This window comes from Rhododendron vialii, chromosome 3a (assembly GCF_030253575.1).
Source record: "Rhododendron vialii isolate Sample 1 chromosome 3a, ASM3025357v1".
Classification (NCBI taxonomy): domain Eukaryota; kingdom Viridiplantae; phylum Streptophyta; class Magnoliopsida; order Ericales; family Ericaceae; genus Rhododendron; species Rhododendron vialii.
In genome coordinates, this window is record NC_080559.1 from 3,114,838 (window position 1) to 3,136,974 (window position 22,137).

The 22,137-nt window shown below is 37.5% G+C and overlaps 1 protein-coding gene across 4 annotated transcripts in view; it reads left to right on the top strand.

Annotated features, from left to right (window-relative positions):
* Positions 1-22,137, top strand: part of LOC131318362 (ABC transporter A family member 1) — a 43,612-nt gene that overhangs the window by 14,359 nt on the left and 7,116 nt on the right. For all 4 annotated transcript variants that reach the window (XM_058348055.1, XM_058348056.1, XM_058348058.1 and 1 more), the window contains 15 exons: positions 1,104-1,210; positions 2,394-2,456; positions 2,580-2,666; positions 4,052-4,150; positions 4,244-4,428; positions 8,498-8,552; positions 8,649-8,720; positions 11,467-12,168; positions 12,323-12,501; positions 14,477-14,687; positions 18,416-18,499; positions 20,358-20,399; positions 20,493-20,589; positions 21,772-21,899; positions 21,990-22,094. In XM_058348055.1, coding sequence (XP_058204038.1) covers positions 1,104-1,210; positions 2,394-2,456; positions 2,580-2,666; positions 4,052-4,150; positions 4,244-4,428; positions 8,498-8,552; positions 8,649-8,720; positions 11,467-12,168; positions 12,323-12,501; positions 14,477-14,687; positions 18,416-18,499; positions 20,358-20,399; positions 20,493-20,589; positions 21,772-21,899; positions 21,990-22,094 — 2,216 coding nt within the window. The remainder of the gene's footprint in view (positions 1-1,103; positions 1,211-2,393; positions 2,457-2,579; positions 2,667-4,051; positions 4,151-4,243; positions 4,429-8,497; positions 8,553-8,648; positions 8,721-11,466; positions 12,169-12,322; positions 12,502-14,476; positions 14,688-18,415; positions 18,500-20,357; positions 20,400-20,492; positions 20,590-21,771; positions 21,900-21,989; positions 22,095-22,137) is intronic.

Consider the following 22,137-nt stretch of genomic DNA (forward strand, 5'->3'; position numbering starts at 1 on the left):
TGAATGAATTCTTCTCAAGATCTGGGGTTCTGGGGATGAGTAGGGTGTGTTTTCCTGGTGAACACACGGGCAGGAGCTGCCAAGTAAGAAGGTCGGGCATGTGGGAAGGTGTGACGCCAAGTCCCACATCACATGGGTATGCAAGTTATGTGCAATAAATCAGCACGAGGGCATCGTCTCATCAAATAACTAGCTTTTGGAGTTGAGTTTCATCCAACACCATGTACCTGTAAGGGGATGGATATGATGTATATTGATGGCCTCCGCGTGGCATGTGCAGCCGAGTGACTGCGCTGTGTGTAAGGGAGAGCGTGAACATAACCTGAGTACAAAAAATGTAACGTGAAGTTCAGATGCTTGTGGGCACCCTTCAATCTGTACGTTACTTTTTGGTAAGACGATTACCAAAAGAGAGTGAAAAAGATTGATTAAGAAGCTTATTAACCAATTTGCTAAACTAGTCCGACAATTGTAGACTCAGGACAGAGGATGGTCCAGGGTACTACGGAAAGTGCCAGGCCGCCCGCAAGTGAATGAGAATCAATTAGGTCTTTAACCTATTGCTCTAGTATTATGTAAAAATATAGAAAGAGAAACTAAACAACTATTGCATTTCAGAACGTTAAGTTTCAAGGCAACGTCATAGTTATGTAGGAAAACCCTGAATGTCATGATGTAAACCTTAGTAATCCCAACACTAAAATAGAACTAACCAAGGTAACATAAGTGCTGAACACAATAACATTCACAAAACAAGTGCCCGACCATGGAGACCTCTGACGAGGTGTTTATGCTGTATAGATAACAATATATCTGATCTGATGTTAAATACATAACTTTTCATGTTATCCCTTCCTCTTTCTTGAAGAATAGATAGTTGATATGCTATTGGACGTGTACCACTGTAGTTAGCTTAATGTCGTCGGTAAATTAAGAGAGAAATTGAAGTATCAATAAGATGAAACAAAGAAGTTAGTGATTATGAATTGTTCTGATTTTGTGTATAGTGTAGTAATGTTGTTTTCATTTTCTCTATCCTCATTATATCTATAACCCTTATATGATGTCCCCCTCATTGAGATGATTTTGAATTGTATGTGAAGGACATAATGGAGCTGGTAAAAGCACGACAATTTCAATGCTTGTTGGCCTTCTTCGCCCATCTTCAGGGGATGCTTTGGTTTTTGGGAAAAATATTTTAACTGACATGGTAACATTACTTTTCTCTATCTTTTGGTTACTTTTCTTTATGATTTTTACCCTTTGCTGATCACTCGTTGAATGGAAAAACACAAAATGAATTTTTGGTTAAGTCTCTCAGGCGTTATACCTGAGACCTTCTCCAAGTCTTCCAAGGTAATCTCCTTCTAAGGGCCAGCAACAATAAAATAAATTATCTGAACTGCTTTATTGTGTTAGAGATGGAACCACTTTTGCAATCACTCCCTCCGTCCTTCCATTTTTGCTCCTTTTGATTTGGTGCCTTCGGTTACTAGATGGAGCCACTTTTGTTACCACTCCCTGTGTCCCAATTTGTTTTTCTACTTTTTGAATTTTGTACGTCACAAAGTATTTGTCCAGTTTTAAATTGTTTTTTGAAAGTTCCCTTTGTGCCCAGTCTGTTTTAAAGCAACAATAAAGAGAGTATTAGCACAAAACTCTGCATAGGAGGAAATGTCCTTCAATTTAATGCTGAAAAGGTGAAGGTACAAAGCTATATGATAGTAATCATTTTGTCCGCTTCAGGAATTTGGAATTCCAAGATTGGAGAAATGAATTGGGGCGAAGGAAGTATTATGTTGTCATCTCTTGCCTTTTCAAGTAAATTAGACGCTGCTTTTCTTTTGGAACTGGGAACAAAAATGTTGGTTTTTATCTTGACGTGGGCGGTATGCTGTCCAGAAATGAGTAAAGTCCTAATGGGTACTATGGTCAGTTAAGTGTGAGAAATGTGGGAATGTGTCTGTAGGAGCAGAATACAGGACAAATAGGTTCTAGTCATGTGGAGTATTTATATTGTTATTTAGGGCATTGTTGATATCGAGAAATGGCTTCAAACTTCAAAGTCTTGTCATGACTGATGTCTAGAAGTATGAGAGTATGTGGATAAGTGACTGAAATAGTCTAATGGGTGTGTACATAGGTACAAATGAAAAGCAGGGATTTGGCTTTCAGGTCACATTGGCTAAGTTGTTTGCTGTTAGTGATTGGTACATTTTGCCAAGTATAGGCATCTCCTAATTCCTATTTGGGCATGTACTTCGCTTTCTATTAGCTTGTCTCCCTGTTAGTTAATTCGATTTATGTGAGACACCTAACATGAAAGAATATATTTAAGTGTTGCAATATTTAATGTTCAAATTATCTCATTTGTTTTTGCCCTGATTTCATAGGATGAGATACGGAAAGTATTGGGTGTGTGCCCCCAGAACGATATTCTTTTCTCTGAATTAACGGTAAAGCAGGATCTTATTCGATTTTTGCTGTATCTCTAATTTCAAATCTAGTTTTTTTTTTTTTTTTTTTGTATGGAAAAAATTTATGGTACTTGGTTGACTTGGTTAATTACTCTCTGTCAGGTGAAGGAGCATTTGGAATTATTTGCTAATTTGAAGGGTGTGAATGAAGCTTCTCTGGATGGTGTTGTTACTGAAATGATTGATGAAGTGAGTTCTTGCCATTACTTGTCATCAGGCTCTTCGTTCATTTGTCTCTAATTTTATTAACTCAACTTGCTTTGTACCTAGTGAAGTTCACACGGTCACATACAAACGTAGTTGTATCTTTTACTAAACGAATGTGCCTTGAGCTGTTGCCAGTTATTTCGCATAAGCACATTCCATTTCTGTATCTCAAATGGAATGGTGGCATATGTAACTTTTTTCTTTCTTTCTTTTATGTTTTGTTTTGGGTTCTTTCATGAATTTATTGATTTATCACAATGAAAGCAGATTAATCTAGAATGACAAGATGAACAAGGGACTGCGATATTTGTTCTTTCTTTCAACTTACTGCCACTTTTCATTTTACAAACTCTTGATTCTTATTCAGTTACCCAAAAAAATTAGTCTAACTGTCTAACTGCAAGGAAGAAGCTGGTTACCCCCTGCATTGTGACTCTCAGGTCAATGTTGTTCTTCTAACGTTGGTAATAGACCAAGTAGTATTGCACTTCTTGTCGTAAGGTCTTTCTTGTTGTCGATATGAAAATCCTGTAGCGAGTCACTCTCCAGAAGATTATATCGTTATGCGGTAGCTTTCTTTGGATTGCAACTTTAAAGTTCTCTGCATTGTCACAGTGAGTGTCCTGTAATCCTAGGTTGCATTATCTCTTTTTTTGGACAAGCTTTTAATTAATCCCAAATAGGCAGGCAGTATTCCCTTCCCCGCAAAATGGTCCATGAAAGAAACTTATTGGATTCAGCTTGCATCAAGCTTCTTCATCTAAAGAGAAATCTCTAGGATTCAACTCCATCGTTTCGAAATGGGCCCTACATGTCAGACATGGAGAGGCAAAAAGATGAACACAAAACAAACAGAAGAAAATGTGACAAACATGATTGGGGTTACAAATGCTGGGCACAACCCTGGGACCTGAATCCAGGACTTTAACAGAACTCTTACACTTGGATCGCTAATTTTCCAAATTTGCTAATTTTCTAAATTTGTGAATTCTGTTAATTTTTGGACAACGGAGTGATGGTCCATGTGCTCGCTCACACCTTCAAGTATTCACAGTTGTTCCATAGGGTTTCTGCTTTCTGTTGCTAACTTGCTATATTAGACTGCAAGAGAGTCTGTTTATCTTGTGACTTTCCAGTGGGATTCCTTTTGGATAACAGTAAAGTTAGTGCAATTTACTGGCCTCAATATCTTTGGACTTATTGATGATATGCTCTGCTCAATTGCAGTGGATCTGTAGAAGCAGCTCCAGGATTTCTTTGTTGATCTTTGTGATTCTTATACTGTTAAACTACTGTCCATTCGTTTTTGGTTCGATAGATGTTTTTTTTTGTTGGTATCATAAGTTTCCTGTTTATATTTTTGGTAGGTGGGATTGGCTGATAAAGTTAACACTGTCGTGAGGGCTCTCTCTGGAGGCATGAAAAGGAAGTTGTCCCTCGGAATTGCACTAATTGGAGATAGTAAGGTGAGCCAAGTTTTGGGATGTATGCATCATCTCATTCTGTTTGGGGTGTAGAGTGCTAATTTCTTTGTCTGCCCCTTGTTCTCTCTTGTGCAGGTTGTAATTCTTGATGAACCTACCAGCGGAATGGATCCATATTCAATGCGATTGACATGGCAGTTAATCAAAAAGATTAAGAAGGGCAGGATAATATTGCTGACGACACACTCTATGGATGAAGCTGATGTATTAGGAGATCGGATAGCTATCATGGCTAACGGTTCTTTGAAATGCTGCGGAAGGTACTTCATAGTCTGATTGAAATTGTCTTTCAAATGGGAAAAACAGTGCACACCTTTTATTGTGAGTGTAGTTAATAAAAATAGCAACATTTCTGGATTCCTACTAGGCTAAGAAGCCCAGGCACTTCATTGAAAATTACTTGTCCATGTCTGACTGGTCTCAGACACCAACTTTCTCTGAACACTCTCGGACACGTGTCCAATACCCTTTTGTCATGTCCATAATTGAGGAATAAAAATCTTAATTCCAACAAGTGTCCAACACTCTTTTTTCCTACATGTGCTGGACAGTTTTCCTTTCCTGTCCAGTATTTTCCATCCAAGCCAAAATAGGAAAAGTCGCAAGCATCACTAGGCCCGGTCATCGGTTGAACGTCAGTAGGGTCCGATATTCATTCCTTACTCAAATAGTAATGTGGCAGTAATCCCAAAATAAGCGGGCAGTCTCAATCTAGTGGCGTGGTCTAGAACAAGCCTTTGCTGATCCATGGAGTTTGTGTTTTGGTTACAAGAAGTGCTTCTTTGCGCTCTTGCAGCACCTCGACTCAAGTTTCCTTTGTAGGATGGAGTGAGGTGATGAGAGCTGAAGTGAAGCCAAGGCTGCAACACTTGTTAGGTGCTTATGACTTGGATATTCATTCGTGATAAACACTTTTTTTAGACAATCGCTAACATGTGAATACAGAAATTTTAGGAATTTGGTGTCACTCTCTTACACAAGTTGGGATATGTAGTATTTAAGGCTAACTTTACTTGAAGTTCATAAGAAAATGGAAAAATTTATGTTAATTACTCCCTCTGTCCCATTTTGTTTATCCATTTTCGTTATTGGTGCCGTTCTTTAAATGCTTATATGTCTCAATCTATAATGTTTTTCATAGTTTCGAAAACTTTGTATTATAGATCTAATCGAGAACTATCAAACAAGATTCATATTGCATAGTTTGGGAGATTCATATTAGAAGATTTAAGCGATTGAAAGTTGACACGAACATCAAAAAGGACAAACAAAATGGGACGGAGGGAGTAGTCAAAGGAATGGGTTTAGGGCGATGAAATGCATATTGTAATTATGTATGCTCGCAACTTTATTTGTAAGACAAGATGTGGTGAAAATTATTTATCCTTTCACATTTTATTGAATATAGTCTATATGTATCCATCTATAAAAGAGATTATCTTCAATAAACAAAACAATATCAATTGTAGCACTTCCTAATCAAGTCCATGTCCTATTTTGTAAGGATCTTGAGTCCCTTATCCTTCTAGGTTCTTCACAATTTATTATATCTTATCTACTATGAGTTTGGGGCATGAACAGGTAGTGATGTAATATATCCTATCACCGTTGTTATCCGTGTGTCTGTGTCATGTCATTTCCATGTCCTGTGTCTATATCCATTCTTCTTAGCCGTTAGGGTTAGTGCCCTTAATTTTGTGTAGCTTCATGTACTTGAGTATTGCTTCTTTGCTCCATATTAATAGTATATATTCAGTTTTTGAATAGTGCCTAAGTTTTTTTAGTTTAAGCTCTGTGCATCACTCTTTCCTTGTTATCATTTTAATTTGAGAAACAAGAAACATGATTTCGGTGAGGCAATTAAAGGGAGAGAATATGAGTGAGTTAATCCATCCAACTCAACCAATTGGAATGAGTGAAGAGGCTGCCTAGACTCGTATTCTAGTTTTGGAAGTTATTAACTGATGTTTGACAAGCTCTAACAGAGCCCAGGAACGAAGTATGTTTCATGTGCTATGGAAGGATAAAAAATAGACTAGACATACCACTACGGCCCTACTGGTATGGAAACTGGTTCAATCATTTAAGGGGTTGCGAAATAGGAGTTAAGATTTGTAGATGAGGTGGTCGTTGATTTAGATTGGTTGGCTACTTAATAGGTTAGTGATGCAGGCCGTAAAGGGCCCTAGAAAAATGTAATATAAACAGATGGTAGGTTGCTGGATTTTCAGAAGATGGAATGTTGGAATATCTAAAGAGCACGTATTGAAAGGGCTTTAGGTATTGCATACTTGAATCAAAGGACATAGAAAATATGTAACAGGGGTTAGGGATAAGAACTTGCAGGAGGTAGGGCAACAAGTGTGAGACTTCATGGATTTTATTGAGAGAGAGGACACCAGAAAACCATAAAAGAAAGATAGGACTTTGTGGCAGAATGTAAGGCTATGCTTCCAAACCTAATGAAGGAGCCCACTTGCGGGGTTTATACTCTTCAGCTAAGCAGCACAAACAACGGCAGGACACAGGCACTTGAAATGGGCACGCTCATGTGTCGATTTCAAAAAATGCAGGTGACAAAACTCTTGGGACACCTTAATTTTTTTTTTTTTTTTGTTCATCTGGTTATGAGATATATATGCCACGTAGCATAAATTCAGCATCTAAACTTGAAACACTATACATTTCATAAATGTAATACACAAGATGTATTCTTCTCATAAATGTTTGAAACTTTGAATCATATTTAGAGTGCATAACTTGCTTTCTGAGGAATGCAAAATATAGTTACAAGAAAGAGAATGTCATCACATAGGACGTCTTTGAAGGTTTCACGAAGTGTCACTGCAAACTCTTATACGATAATCTAAACTTTGGCAAGATACATTGAAGAAATGTTTGGTGTCTCGGCTATATAAATTTCCATGCTTCTTAGCTGTTGGAAAAAGAATGGCTGAGATGCATAAGTTGTTGACTCTCTTTTGTGTGGTCTCTTTGTTCCAGGTAACCAAAATGGAAAAAAGGAAGTGGTAGATCTAAAATGTTGTTTCAAAGTTCAGTTATACAGCTATTCAAAGTTGAAAGTCGAAACTAAGAAATTTTCTTTGTCTGGTTGCATTTATTTTCCCACTTTCTTTTTCTTCTTTTGTGTGTTTACTTGTTTTGGTACATAATGAACTTCTGACGATATTATCTGTTTAGAAGCTCCATTCACTTCAATATGAAATGTTTTCTCAGAGATCCTTAAGATATAATTGGCACAGTTGAGTAATTTTACGTCAAGATCTCAATTTGATAGCACGAATCCAATATTGTTGAACAAAAAGATTAATGAAGATGTTTCGCTCTCTGATAGGATTGAGCCATAGCAATTTGTGCCAGTTGTTAAACTGATGCAATTTTTAGGCCTTGTTCAATTAGACGGACAGGATAGGAAATCACCAAGAAAGTTGTGGGACCCACAACTATAACTTCCCCACTGAGAACACTTTCCTCCAAAATAGATCGTGCAAAAAGGAAAAGGAATTTCAGTTTTCCTGCGGAATTCTGTCAACACAACACATGCAGGAGAATGAGTTCCCTTTTCCTATACTTAACTTTCCCTGAGAATTTATGGTGCACAACATTCCTGACAAGTGAACAAGCCTTAGGATTTCTTTGGCAAGCTTTGCGAAAACCAATGTTTCTGATACGTGATTCGATACTGTAATTGAGATATTTTCACATCATATTTCCTTGCTTATTATATTATATGAAGTACTCCCATCACTTTGCCAATTGTATCGCGAGATGAAATGTTTAGTACTGTATGTTTCCTCTTGAAGTGGAGCTTCCCCTTTCCTTTGTTCACCTTCTGTGAACTACCAATGTTAATCAAGAGTGGAGTCTTTGTTGGGGTATTTAAATCACCCAATCCTAATCTAGCTTCCTAATGCGGATATCTGCTATGTTGAACCGACTGAGAGGGGTCGGGTATGGATTTGCGTGTCCCATTCTTATAATTTCATGCCTAGTGGTACAGAAACAAGGTTGAATTTCATTTTCTTAAGAACTTCTATCATCATCATCAGAAGAATTAGGCGAAAAGTTCGGTTACACATTATCTTAGGTACAGAATGAGAGTGTCATTGCCTGAAACAGAGTAAACTCAAGTATGCAGCCATGCGAATTTGTTCTCGTGTCCATGTCCATCTTTTTCATAGATAACTGATCCTCACACTTTTGTGACATTTTCTCGTCTCATTAATAATTTTTTCTTCGTTGCCTTTGAGAAGAAAAGAACATTTAATCTTGTATTAGTTTCTGAACTCGGTGTTTCTTTGTTAATAGTTCACTTTTCTTGAAGCACCAATACGGAGTTGGTTACACTCTTACTTTGGTGAAGGTATGCTGTTCCTTTTCACTTTTTCGCAATTGGTTTGTGTATTCTTGGATTTCTCATGCACTGACATACTTGTTTGTTTGTGTCTTTGCCATTCAGAATGTTCCAACTGCCTCTGCAGCTGCTGATATTGTTTACCGCCATGTTCCTTCAGCAACATGCGTGACTGAAGTATTCATCCAATCTTCTTTCTGCTGTTGTTACATTTATGCATGAAACATTTCTTCTCCCTTATACAAATTATAGCTAACTAGTTGAACATTGATGGGACCTGATTTCACGCCCTCGATTTTAAACATAATATTAATAACTTTCTCATGTATAAAACATCGACCAATCCATACATAAATACCCATAGATGACGTGTCAAATCATTCCACAAACCAATGTCCGTGCAAATGATACATCCCAGGGGTCATATACCCCAATATTCCACAAGTGTCAATAGAGAAGAGAATCTAAATGTCTTTACATACCCCCCAAATCAAAAGATTTACATAAGTTACATTTTCGTCTTCAAAATGTGATTTACTTAAGATGACTAATTAACTCTTTAGAAAGCTTTCAAAAGAATTGCCCGGCATATGTGCTTCAAACACTCCACGCTACTGACCTTGATGTGCACGTGAAAATGGTAGGGTTGAGCATACACTTGCCCAATAGGACTCCAACTAACTCTAACTACATATATAAGATGGCATGTGCAAGGGTAATTATGACATGAACGGTGACATTTTTAATAAAGCAAGAACACAAATCACCATTTCGATTTTAAAACCAATGAACTCACATGCACACATCATTCTTTCAAAATCCTGAATTATCATCTATCGAATCCCTTTTTATCAATTTCTCTTTAGAAACCTAACTTGTGGTTGCCAATATAACCCTTGGCAACGTATCACACCTCACAGCAGCAAATATACGTTTATACTAAACAATGAGCCACATAACTATCAGAACAACCACAACAATAACAGGGGCGTCCAAGCCCAAAATGGGAACCATGATCACCCATCACCAATTTCCAATTGCTATCTCAAGGCTCGCTCACTGTGTCCTACCTCGACCGTAGAATCTCCACGGCTTTTCCAGGGTCTATTTTCTAAGCTTACACAGTATACACTTGGTCTCAAACAGAGTCTTAAAGTCATTATGGAATCCATTAGTAGACAACAACAGGTACAACCACAACAAATCAAATGGGAGTACTTTCAATAGACTTATTAACTAAATAGTACATCAACAGCACACAGATACGAATTCAATTGTTTTTCTCCGTACCATAAATTTTATTATCAAAGTCGATTCATTGTACCACTACATGTTAAACCTAAAATGATGTTTTCAGATCCATGAATATCCATAAAACAATCTGATTTCGATCTCAATACGTCACATGAATCTCCTAGCGACACACCCAAAGGTGGACCTAAAGTCATTTCGGGTGTTTGGGACCCCGCATGTCCCCCTTTTTGGCCAAATATGAGAGCTTTTGAAGCCCATTCCTAGTGACACCCCTGATGGTGATCCTAGAGACATTCTGGGTATTCGGATATATCCTTTTCATGTTTTGGGTATTCGGGACCCCGTATATCCACTCAATGTTCCGGGTATTTGGGACCCCATATATCCACTCCATGTTCTGGGTATTTGGGACCTCGTATATCCATTCCATATTTCAGGTATTTAGGATCCTGTGTATCCACTCCAAGTCTTTGGTTTCTAGTTCCAATTTCAAAGATAATCATCCGTTACACTACATACGTTCACATTATATCCATAAACTTATCCTCAAATCGACGTATCACATCCCCACACATCAAATATGTATTTAAGAGCTCAATCTCATGCAAAGACATCAGAACAATCCAATATAAATGAACCACTGACTTGGAATCCACAAAACAGGAATTTTTTCAAAATCTGCTGGTGCTACCGGTAGGAGGAAAACTGGAATCTTCAGCACAGAAAGCTGGCTACTGGTAGGAGGAAAACTGGAATCTTTAGTACAGAAAGCTGGCTACCGGTAGGAGCAAAAGAGTGCTACCGGTAGCATTTGGGTTTCAGACAGTGCAATTTACTGCTTTTGCAAGACTTCAACCAACACAACAGAGGACAACCAAACACAAGATTTGAGCACCAAATCATCTAATAAACAGTAAACACATAGAGAGAGTGAGAAATCCCCACCTCAAAGAGCAAGAGCAAACTCCCAAGATCCACAAGCCCTAGCTCCAAACTTTGAGATCCACCAAATACACCCCTCTGAGCTAGATTCAATGAAGCCCACCAAGATTGAAGCTTCTAACCGCTAAGATGTAAGAAGATTGTGGTAGATCTTCATGGGTTTTAGGTATTTGAGAGATCCAAGTGAGTGAGCCGTTTGAGAGAGGGAGCTAACTAGAGAGAGAGAGAGAGAGAGAGAGAGAGAGAGAGAGAGAGAGAGAGAGAGAGAGAGAGAGAGTGGAGTTGGTTCTCCTGACATTTTGTTTGTAGGCCAAAATACTCTTGCACCCCTCCACCAAATACACCTCACACCAACTCCCACAAATATTAAGTCATTACACTTTGACCCCAAAGCATTACCACATCATTATTTCGTTTTTAATGGCTCAAGCACAAATCAAATATTGAAATTAAAGAACTTGATTATGGGTCTCTACACCTGATTTGCTTATTTTACCTGAATGCTCTTAGAAAAAAGATACAAGATGAAAATTCTGTAATTTCAGAGTCCAACAATTACTAATTTATCAGAAATGTGAATTCCATTGTCATTGCAGAGTGTCTTCTGGGAAACTACCACTTTTTTCGTTTTTCTGTAACCCTATTATCCAGCAATTATGGTTTTCTGAGAGTTAGCAATGCTGGTGTTTTGTTGTCTTGATTCATGGGAGTGGATCTGCCTTTACAGGTTGGGAATGAGATTTGCTTCAAGCTTCCTTTAGCGTCTTCATCGTCCTTTGAGAACATGTTTAGGGAGATCGAGGGTTGTATGAGACTATCAGATCCCAACTCAGGAGCTGCGGGTGATGAGCATAATCACTCTATTGGCATTGAGAGTTATGGTATATCAGTGACAACTCTTGAAGAGGTATTCCTAAGAGTTGCAGGATGCGATTTTAATGAAGCTGAGGCTATTGAGAAGACTACCCTTGTTTCACCTGATTCTGAGGTTTCTGATGCCTCTCATGATTATGCTCCAAAGAATTTTCTCAAAAACAAACTATGTGGGAATTATAAGTTCATCGGAGTCATTGTTACCATAATTGGAAGAGCTTGTGGTTTGTTTTTTGCCACTGTCATGAGTTTCTTGAACTTCCTAAGTATGCAATGCTGTTGCTCGTGTTTCTTAGTAAGGTCTACATTTTGGGAGCATTCTAGAGCTTTATTTATAAAAAGGGCGATATCTGCTCAGAGAGACCGTAAAACTATTGTTTTCCAGCTGTTGATTCCTGCCGTCTTCTTGCTATTTGGTCTACTTCTGCTCAAACTTAAACCCCATCCTGATCAGCAGTCTCTTACTCTCACAACTTCATATTTTAATCCTCTATTAAGAGGTGGCGGTGGCGGTGGTCCAATTCCTTATGATCTATCATGGCCAATCTCAAATAAGGTCTGTTCTTGGCTTCTTTATTTGTTTCTCCTCTTCTGTTCATCAATTCGGCCTTGCAATTGATTTAACTGATGGAAGTCCATCTTTTTAGATTATTGCAATTTACATTTATGGCAATTTTTTCAACATTACATCGTTGCTATGCGTACTGCAGGTTGCACAGTTTGTAGAAGGGGGTTGGATTCAAAAGTTCAGGCCAAGTACATATCGATTTCCCCAATCAGAAAAGGCATTAACGGATGCTATTGAGGCAGCAGGGCCAACTTTGGGTCCTTTCCTACTTTCTATGAGTGAATATCTGATGTCTAGCTTTAATGAATCCTACCAATCAAGGTGTGTTCTGATATACTTCTATGTCCATTCCACACATAGGTTTGTACTTTACTATCATGATAAAGAAGGTTGTTATGCATCACAAGGTGTTGCAGACACTATCTGACATGAGATCTCCTCCTTATGCTACTTGAATTTGGTATGCTTTTGTTTTTTTGTGTTTTTTTATATTTTTTATAGTAGTCTGTCCATTTCTATCGGTGTTAGTTTGCCGTTCTACTAAAAGCTTTAATTTACTTGCTCTGTGTTTTTTTCTCTGGAAGCTTTAACGTCTACCTAAAGTAATGAATGCCATCTTATTTGCACTATATGGACAAGATTTTATTTTTCTTTCCGTCTTTCTGGTCGTTTAGGAAGTACTATTGACCTAAAGAACATGGATTTTGTTTAAAATAACGTTGTAGTTATGGTTATGAATTGGATTCTATCTGTTTAACCCCATTTTTGTATGAAATCTATACCAAGGTAACGTTTTGACATTCAAACCATTATGATTTTGAAATGAAATGGGTTGATTCGGATTCTATAGCCTTAATGCTTCTAGATTCTGCTTAGCCTGATTTAAGGATTCAATGAAATGGGTATCCCACGTTGGATAAGATGTCCACCAAACTTCTTTGTTTCATGTTACTTTAAGAAGCTTATTTCAGTTGAGCATTTCTATTTCACTTTTAAGGAACAGTTGTTGTCTTGCTGTGAAGAACCTCTATTTGTCTCGTACACTGACGTTGTCTCTGATTTGTTGAGCTGGGTTTCAAAGGGCCCCTGTCCACTTTCTGCTTATATGTAAATAAAGAAGTGAAGTTTAATTTTGAAAGCTTGCAGGGTGAGCTTAGATCCATTTACTGTCCCTGTACACCTTAGAAGGATTTAGTTTGTAGTGATGCAAGAAAGTTCTGTGGTGCGTCATAAATTTTGTTGTGCTTGAATCCTAGAAATCAATTGGGATTACATCTTTTTTCTCATAAAGTTATCATGTTGCATTCCATGATGTAAACGATTGTTGTCTATCAATCCTGAAATGATAGATTTGACACTTCAGGTTTCTGCAAGTGAAATCCTGTGGTGGGGTACAATTTACTGTTTCCCGTTGTATGCTAATGCAATCAGGTCTGCTTAAGAACCAATTTGTTTTGTTTGGTTTCGACATCTGTAAACTGCAAAAGTATGTCAAAGGTCGATTTATTGCACCTCTTGTAGGTAGTAGTGGGTGCCATGAATAGGTTTGGAACATGAATTTGATACGAATTCCTGAAGCGAAATGTAAGCACTGACATGAGAATCTAACAAATTAGATTGAAGACAGTTCTCCCCAACTTGTTACTTTGCCTTTTTCCCTTCGATGAGTTTTGAAATCCTTTGGCAGCTGATGTGTTTGGGGGGTGGTCATTCAATGGACTTGGAGCATGGGATGCATTGAGATAGAATTCACAAACAGGGACATCTATCTATGAAGTTCTGCAATTGTTTTCTCTTTGATTTACATGTTATGTTGGTGCGAGGTTGTTAAAGTAGTAGTTGGGCCAGTGGTTGTGGCGCTATTTTGTTCAGTAAATTCAAGTTGGATTGAAGGCTTTACTGCTTCAACAGAACTTCGTCAGTCTATTGTTGTGTTTGCATTCTTGCCTTTTCTATTGACCCATGTCCTGATACTATCAATTCAAAATTTTAGTTCATTAGAGTTCTCCAGGAAAAGAAGATTACCATTATTGTTCAAGGTAAAAACTCAAAAGATGTTGTCCAACTAAGTTTTTATTTGGTTCTTTCTCCTGCTTCTACTGTTCAAAATTCACTTTTCGGGCATGAAATGCTTTTTTGTGATTGTTTCAAATGAGTGATTGAGCATCTTTTTTCTTCTATTTAGCTTTCAAAAATGGCAAATACCAGTTAAACGCGGTTGAATTTCAATTGGCACGAGGCACAGATGTAAAGTTTTCAACTTGGTTTGTTCAATTTCATGCTTGTTTATTTGCAGGTATGGAGCAATTGTAATGGATGATCGCAATGACGATGGAAGTCTGGGATATACTGTGCTACACAACAGTTCTTGTCAGCATGCTTCTCCAACATATATTAATTTGATGAATTCAGCAATTCTCAGGCTTGCTACTCAAAATGAAAATATGACAATACGAACACGTAACCATCCTCTGCCCAAAACAAAAAGCCAGAACTTGCAACGTCATGTATGCTTCTCTCATCTTGGGTACTCCCCGTGTGTCCATTTCAATAGCAGTATACCACTATAAGCCTTCTTAAAGCAACGTTTGAATGTAGGATCCCACGTTCGTTAACATATTGTTTGAATGCAACAATTAGCTGTGCTATCTTTCTTCTCCATTGGCAGCTGATGCAGACTCTTAAGACTACAGTCATTTGACTAGGTTCTAGTACTATAGAGCATAGTTGCACGAAGTGGGGGCGGGCGCATGGGATCGAGGGCTTTAAGAGTGTGTATGGGAGGATCATATATATATATATATATTCATGTGATGATTATGTTTCAACTTTCAAGAAATATTTGTCATTTTGCTTAGTTGGAATATGTAATACCCTGATCCAGTTTGGCTTAGCAAATAGTTACTGAATCCTTTTTTGACGCATTTGGTTAAGCTGGCACATTTGAAGGTTCTTGGTGATATATAACTTTAAAATGTGAACTTTTGAATATTACAAAACTTGTCTTAGAAATATGTTGGAAAGAATATACTTAGAAATGTACAGAATCTGTAGAACATCGATGAAAGATATATGAATATGCTTACCAAAGATGAAAATATCTAGAGAGGAAATCTATCGATGGGTAGAGTTGTTCAGCTAAGCATTAACAAAGCGCACATTGTGTGGCATAAGAAACGTGAAAGAAATTTGCAGACTATTAGAAATGGAGTTCCGAAAGTTTTAGAACAATCTAGAAGAGGGAAAAATGTTGGAGAAGATTCTGGAATGACCTTGAAGGTTCTGGAAGAGGGAGAGCATCAAAGAATCTAGAGTGTTCTGGAAGAGTCCGGAGTGATCCTGGTCATCTTGGAGAGTGTAAGAGAACTCCATTATATACTTGATACGTGTGAAATCGTCTTGAGACTTCTGACTCTACAAAACATGATCAGAATCTAGGTAAGGCTGTGTAGGTTTGAACATATTGGTGTTTCAACACATGAACCGAGCTCTTCATTGAGACAAACATTTAACTAATCCTTGATTTCAGTGTCCCTCGTGTTGTTTATTCTGATTAATCAGGTTCTTTATGCTATGAGGTGGCTTTAAATTTGCTAAGAAGCATCGATACGGATACGGGATACGGATATGTGATTTTTCCAAAAAGTAGGATACGATACGTTGGGGATACGTTGAATATAAAAATAAAAATAAATAAAAATAAGTTATACTGTTAAAAAAAAAACCCTAAATAAGACGAGAGAGAAAGAGATGACAGACGAGAGAGGAATTTCCGTATAGGTATATTATATGCCTATATATATATATATATATGTATACATATATACTGATACACAACGAGACAGAGAGAGATGAGAGAGAAGAAGAAGACGAGAGAGAACACAGAGAGACTTACAGTCGTCGTCGTTGTCAAGAGAGATGAGAGATATCGATCTTCTTCTTTTTTCTGACTTTCGTTCTCTGTTTTTGACTTGTCCTGGAAGGGGAAATATGTGAACCTAATTGCAGTTTTGACCCTTTTATTTTAAGTAATAACATTTTTAACCCACGCGTATCCAAAACGTATCCACAACATATCTGAGCGCATCCAAAACGTATTGGGATACCAAAAATTAAATTAAAAAACAGGATACTCTAAAAAAAATGTATCGGATACGTATCCAGAGCATATCTGTATCTGATTCGCGTACGGTACGTGATGCATTAGCTAAAATAGAGTATCCGTGCTTCATAGTAAATTTGATAGGATGCCTATGTACATCATACAAACCGTGAAACTGTTTTAGACCTTGAAGTTACCCCTGCGGTTTTGACTGTTCGTCATAGTTGTGACTTGTGATAATCTTGCTAATCACAATTCAGTTCACGATTGATGGAAAATCAATATGGTCCATAGGTAAATACATTTTTTACTAGAATTGATGATGACTATTGTGATCCACGATTTTTTATTCTAGCGAACCAAATTTATCTTTATTTTGGTGAAAAACAAGAATTTAACTGCATAGAGTGTTTAAGATGAAAACAATCAATACCCATGCACGGTTTGTTGATTAGTATTTGATAAGGTCCAGACATACCAAGTTCTTAACCCTCAAAATTTTCGAAATTTAGCTTCTGGATGTGTTGAAGGCTACCCCATGTTTATGCCTTAAGATCTATATCATCAACTGAGTCTGGCCCAGTCCATGCATCAGTGAGCTCTCTATGTCAAAATTGGCATATATCTGTATATACATCTGTGTTTACGTTGTGGGTGCATCTCCCAACTTGCCAAGGATCGATTCGAGCACCCAGAGTGTGATATGAGCATCCTGAGTGTGATGTGGGTTCTAGTAGAAAGTCTATTTCTAATAATGGGTGATTTCATTTGGTAATTTTGCAATACTACCTATTTTAAGTCCAAAGGCTCACTTGCAAGACATCAAGTGTGGTTCTAACGTGAAAGGTAAGGTCCCTTGGAGTCAAGGTCTTTAAGTAAGTCTCTAACATCATTTTTTCAATGATATAAATTGAGCTTGACTTAATAGATTCTTATGGAAGTTTTTTACTAGTGCATTACACAGCATGAATTTGAGCTTCAAGATGGATGTTTCCCTCATTGAGTTAAGCTTGCAATAGTTCCGTACTAATATTTCTTCCATTTCTTGTCTTCTTCATGTTACACTCTCCGCCTCTAAAGTATTTTGCAGAGCCAAAATTGAAGAGTTTTTAAATTTCTTGCTTTTGCATTCTGCTTAACTGTGGTCACATTTTACCTTGCATTGTTTTCCGCTGTGTTACTACAAACGGCTAACACCGTATCGAATTACATGAGTGGAAGTTCCAATATATGGTACACCTATGATTCCGAGACAGTAAATTTAGCAATCCAAAGCAATGCCAAAGTTCTTTTCTATTTGTGTTCTTAATATTCTTCCTTGTAGGAAATCATATAAGATCCGACAAGCAAAAAAATGGAGCTTTACTAGGGAACGTAACAAAAAATTTCTCAAAAGTGCTTTTAGAAATGTGTTTTGACATGAGTAGATCGAGAATATAGTACTCCATTTATCATGATGTTGCTCTCTTAAAGTAAGTGCATTCTGAAATTGTAACTTATAGAAGTCAAACCCCGCTGTCTTATAGTTCAGGGGATGTGCGTATCGCTTTCCCGTTCTTGTTGCTCTTATCAAAACAATCTGCATTCCGGGTAACATAGGTATTGCATGTAGCAGTGCAGGGTTAGTAAGAACTACAACTAAGCATGAGGTGGGGTAATAATTGGTTGAGGAGTCTCATGAGGTCTCACCCCTAGTCTCTTGTGTTTTAATTTATCTACTTCGGCCTTCATTTTTGGGAAAAAGAGATCATAATTATGTCTTCCTATTTTTCTGGCCCTTTTCGAAAGGACTTTGTTATTATTTCTTTTAAAAGTGTCTATGAACTCACATTAGCTTGCATGATGTACCTCCTATGAATCACTCTTCAACGTCTATAGAGTGTGTTGTGATTGCTTTTATAAACAAACTGTGAAGTGCTCTGGTTGGCGACAATTGCAGATTGACCTTTCTTTTGTTCCAAATTTACAATGCTTAGATAAGATTAAGCATTTGGTTAATGCTGCTTCTAGCTAATCTAGTTTTGTTTGTTATATGCATGGCAGTATGTGGTTACCCTATCTCTTTTCTCTCATTGTTTATAGTGTTAGATATTTCACTGTGTTAATCATATGGATTATGTCTTACACTTGTAGGATTTGGATGCATTTGCGGCTGTAGTTGTTGTCAATATTGCCTTCTCCTTTATACCTGCATCGTTTGCAGTTTCTATTGTAAAGGTACACTTCTTGCCTATGAAATGTCCATGATGTTGAGAGCTTTTTGCTCAGTGAAATATCTATATTATTTGACTCAATACTTTGCAGTTCTCTTTATTGGAAAAATGGATAAAGTAGTTGTAGCCAAGAACAATTATTTTTGGAATTCCGAGTAGCAAGAAACTTTAGGCAACAACCTTTATATGTGGTTATATCAAGGAAATCTTTGTCTAGGTAGACAACTAATTGAACGAAAAGACCTAATAATCTCAAGAGATTATGAGTTTTAACCAGTTCATTCAGAATGTGGAACATGAAGTAAAGGGTAAATATTCGTTGAAATATAGACAACACCTAACTCGCCTTTGGTTGATATCTGTGCCAGAAGGGGGAGGGGTAGCAAAATTAATTCCATAGAAAATTTAGCTGCTTCAACTTGAAAGTGCCAAGAGGTACCTCTCTGAATAGTGCAGCTGTAATAACCAGGTCTAAGGGGCCAAGTTATTGCTTCCCAACATGTTATTGTCAACCACCTTTTCATCTCTGAGAAAAATGGAGGCAGATAAAGAATCACTAGCCCTTGGACAATTTGCTGTATTGGGAGGTGCTAGAGGGTCAAATCCCAAAATGAAAGCCTACAATGCTTCAAACTGTAGCTGCTAGTGCTTGATCTTGAATTTGGTTGGTCCTCACCAGAAATATTGTCTTTTTAGCGATCAACCCTTTTTTGTACAACTATACAAAAATTGCACTTAGACACACTCCTCCCAAAAGGTCAACTCTCTAAATCCCTACTCACTGAATATGCTTCACTGCCCCCATATTCGTTATCTTTTCCCTACCAAACTGACATTCAAGACCACCTCCCTGCAGTTTGACAATCATATGCTCCCTTGAGAAAGCTGTACCGTAACAATGTCGAATAATAAACATCTCCACCAATACATTTATCCAATTGCCATCTTAGGTTTTCTATTTCTCAAGTGTTTTTCGAAAAGGACAGCCTTGTATTTTTTCCCCTTAACCACTTCCAACCCGACGTCATAGGAAACATCATTCCGACTATCGTCACTCTTCGGTATTTCACCAAATGGTGATTTTTCATATATAAATGTAGCTAATGTATCTCCTTCGATCCATTTTAATATCTCCTTTCCATATTACTAGGTTGAAATGTAGGGCTACTTAAGACTCCTTTGTTCCATAACTTACTTTGTATTGTAGATAATGCCAGCAAACATCTCTCTGGGCTTTGAAGTTCGAACACACTAAATCCGACCTCGTGAACTTGATTTTAAAATATTATTCACATATACGCAAGGGCTTGAAGCTTCGAAGAATTTCTGAAGCTGCAGAGAAAGTATGTCTGCTATAAGAAAACAATTCTCCTGCACATTATTTACACTAAGCAGTCAGTAGCCTAGTTTTTGGGTGTTTGTTGGAGCTGAACTCATGGTAAAAGCTAATTATTGCAAATGAGAAGCTAAAAAGCGCATCAATTTACCCCAGCTCTTTAAAGTTGTTTTTTTGTGTGTGTGCCTATAATGGATATTGCAGAAGCTATGCCTAACAGATTGACATAGATTCTTGTTTAGCATCTCATGACTTTGAATTTATCTCGACCTTTCTGAAATATTGTCACTTCCATGCCCTCATTATCTATATTTTTGAAAGCATATCACATTATTATTGTGTAATCTAATTAATGAAAGAAGCATTTGCCTATAGAGATTTATGGTATCTTTTAATCTTTCTGGTATGTAAACATGTTTAAATTTATTTTGAGGTCTGTAAACCTGCGGGCATAAAGTGAATTTGTTACTTGATAGAATGCTTTCTGGTAAAGAATCATATTCTAACATTTGATCTGTCGATGCAGGAGCGTGAAGTAAAAGCTAAGCACCAACAGCTGATCAGTGGAGTATGTTATTTGAGAGAAATAGCAAGTTTATTTCTTTTCTTCATAAGATTTTTTAATCAGTTTTGTGTTTTGTAAATCATTGTTGCCATGCAGGTGTCTATATGGTCATATTGGTTTTCAACATATGTATGGGACTTCGTCAGCTTCTTATTTCCAACATCTTTTGCAATAATTCTCTTTTACATCTTTGGTACGTTGTTGGATTTTAGTTCCTGATTCCGATTTTATATAGTAAAAACTAACGAATTAGGCTTACTTTAGTTTGGACTTATACTTAGGTCACTTGAATATTTGAAGTTAATTTATCCAGCTTCAGGAGTTATTATGTGTGTTTATGGAATTAAAAACTTAGTGAAGGCCACGGTATCTCACAGTATACTTGAGCTGATGTCCAAGGTGATGAGTTTTGAGTAATGATAGAGGGTCTGTTGAAACAATGCGTGAATTTCGATTCTCTCTACTGCTGCTTCGAGAGACTAGCCAGATCATCTTGGTTTAGGTATTTCCATTAGGTGGTAACGATGTCTGAGATACTTCAATTGACAAATGGAAACAATAGTAATAGCGTCGTAGATGACTTCTAAGTTCTTCGGTATCCTTCCTCTAGCCATGTACTAGGAGTAGGAGCTTTTTTTTCGGTGCAACGGAGATATTCGGGAGTAGGAGCTAGGAACTTGGGCCAAGCATGTCCTTGATTCTTGCCACTCGGTTCCAGTAGAAGAAAGCCCTATCTGGTCTCAAACAACGAGGAAATCCCTACATATGGTGGTAGTAATAAATCCCCAGCAGTCTTCCCAAAGGTTAATGCGTCCCTTATTGAGAACTGAGGTTTCGTGCAAGTTCCTGACTCGTGAGGCCCATGGCCTGAAGACTGTAGGTTTGAATCCTATCCCTGCCTAATCACTCTTTTCTGCTAATGTGCAGTGGCGTGGAGCTAAGTGGTTGTTGGACTCCGTATTAGGAGAGTAGTACGCTGTGAAATGGCTAGTCTGACTGGTCATAGCGGCACTTATGTAGTTATAATCGGATTCTCATAGTTAGTCCATGTTACTCCATGATTGTTGCTCCTGTCCACTTTTCTAAGTCTGGTCTTTAAACCATTGGGTTCATTCTCAGCAATCAACTTGCTATCTTGTTTCCGAGTTGGATTTTGTATGTTTCTATTGTTTTGGTATCTTTTTGTACCAAAATTTTGCTACCTTTTTGTACCAAAGTTTTACAACTATCTTTTTGTACTATCTTGACATTTATGTAATACCTGCTAATCTGAGGCAGCATCCTTATATTGTCAGCTCTTTCTTTTGTGAATCATGGTCATTGCATCGTTTTGTTGTCTTTTCTAACTTCAGACAAAGGTTGATTTGCTTTGCAGGCATGGATCAGTTTATTGGAAAAGGTTCCTTCTTGCCTACTATCCTCATGTTTTTAGAGTATGGGCTTGCAGTTGCATCATCAACATATTGTCTCACCTTTTTCTTTTCTGAACACACAATGGCACAGGTATGGCTACTTCTCCTCGTGTAACTCTTTCTTCTGTGCCATTAAACTGTCCTTTTTTTTGCCTTGGTGACATTTTAATCCTACTTGCAGAACGTTGTTTTGTTGGTCCACTTTTTCTCTGGTCTCATTCTTATGGTTATATCATTTATTATGGGGATGATGGAAACAACTGCTCATACAAATTCTGTTCTAAAGGTTGGTGTGCTTCCTGTCATTTCATTTACTAGAATCTAATGAA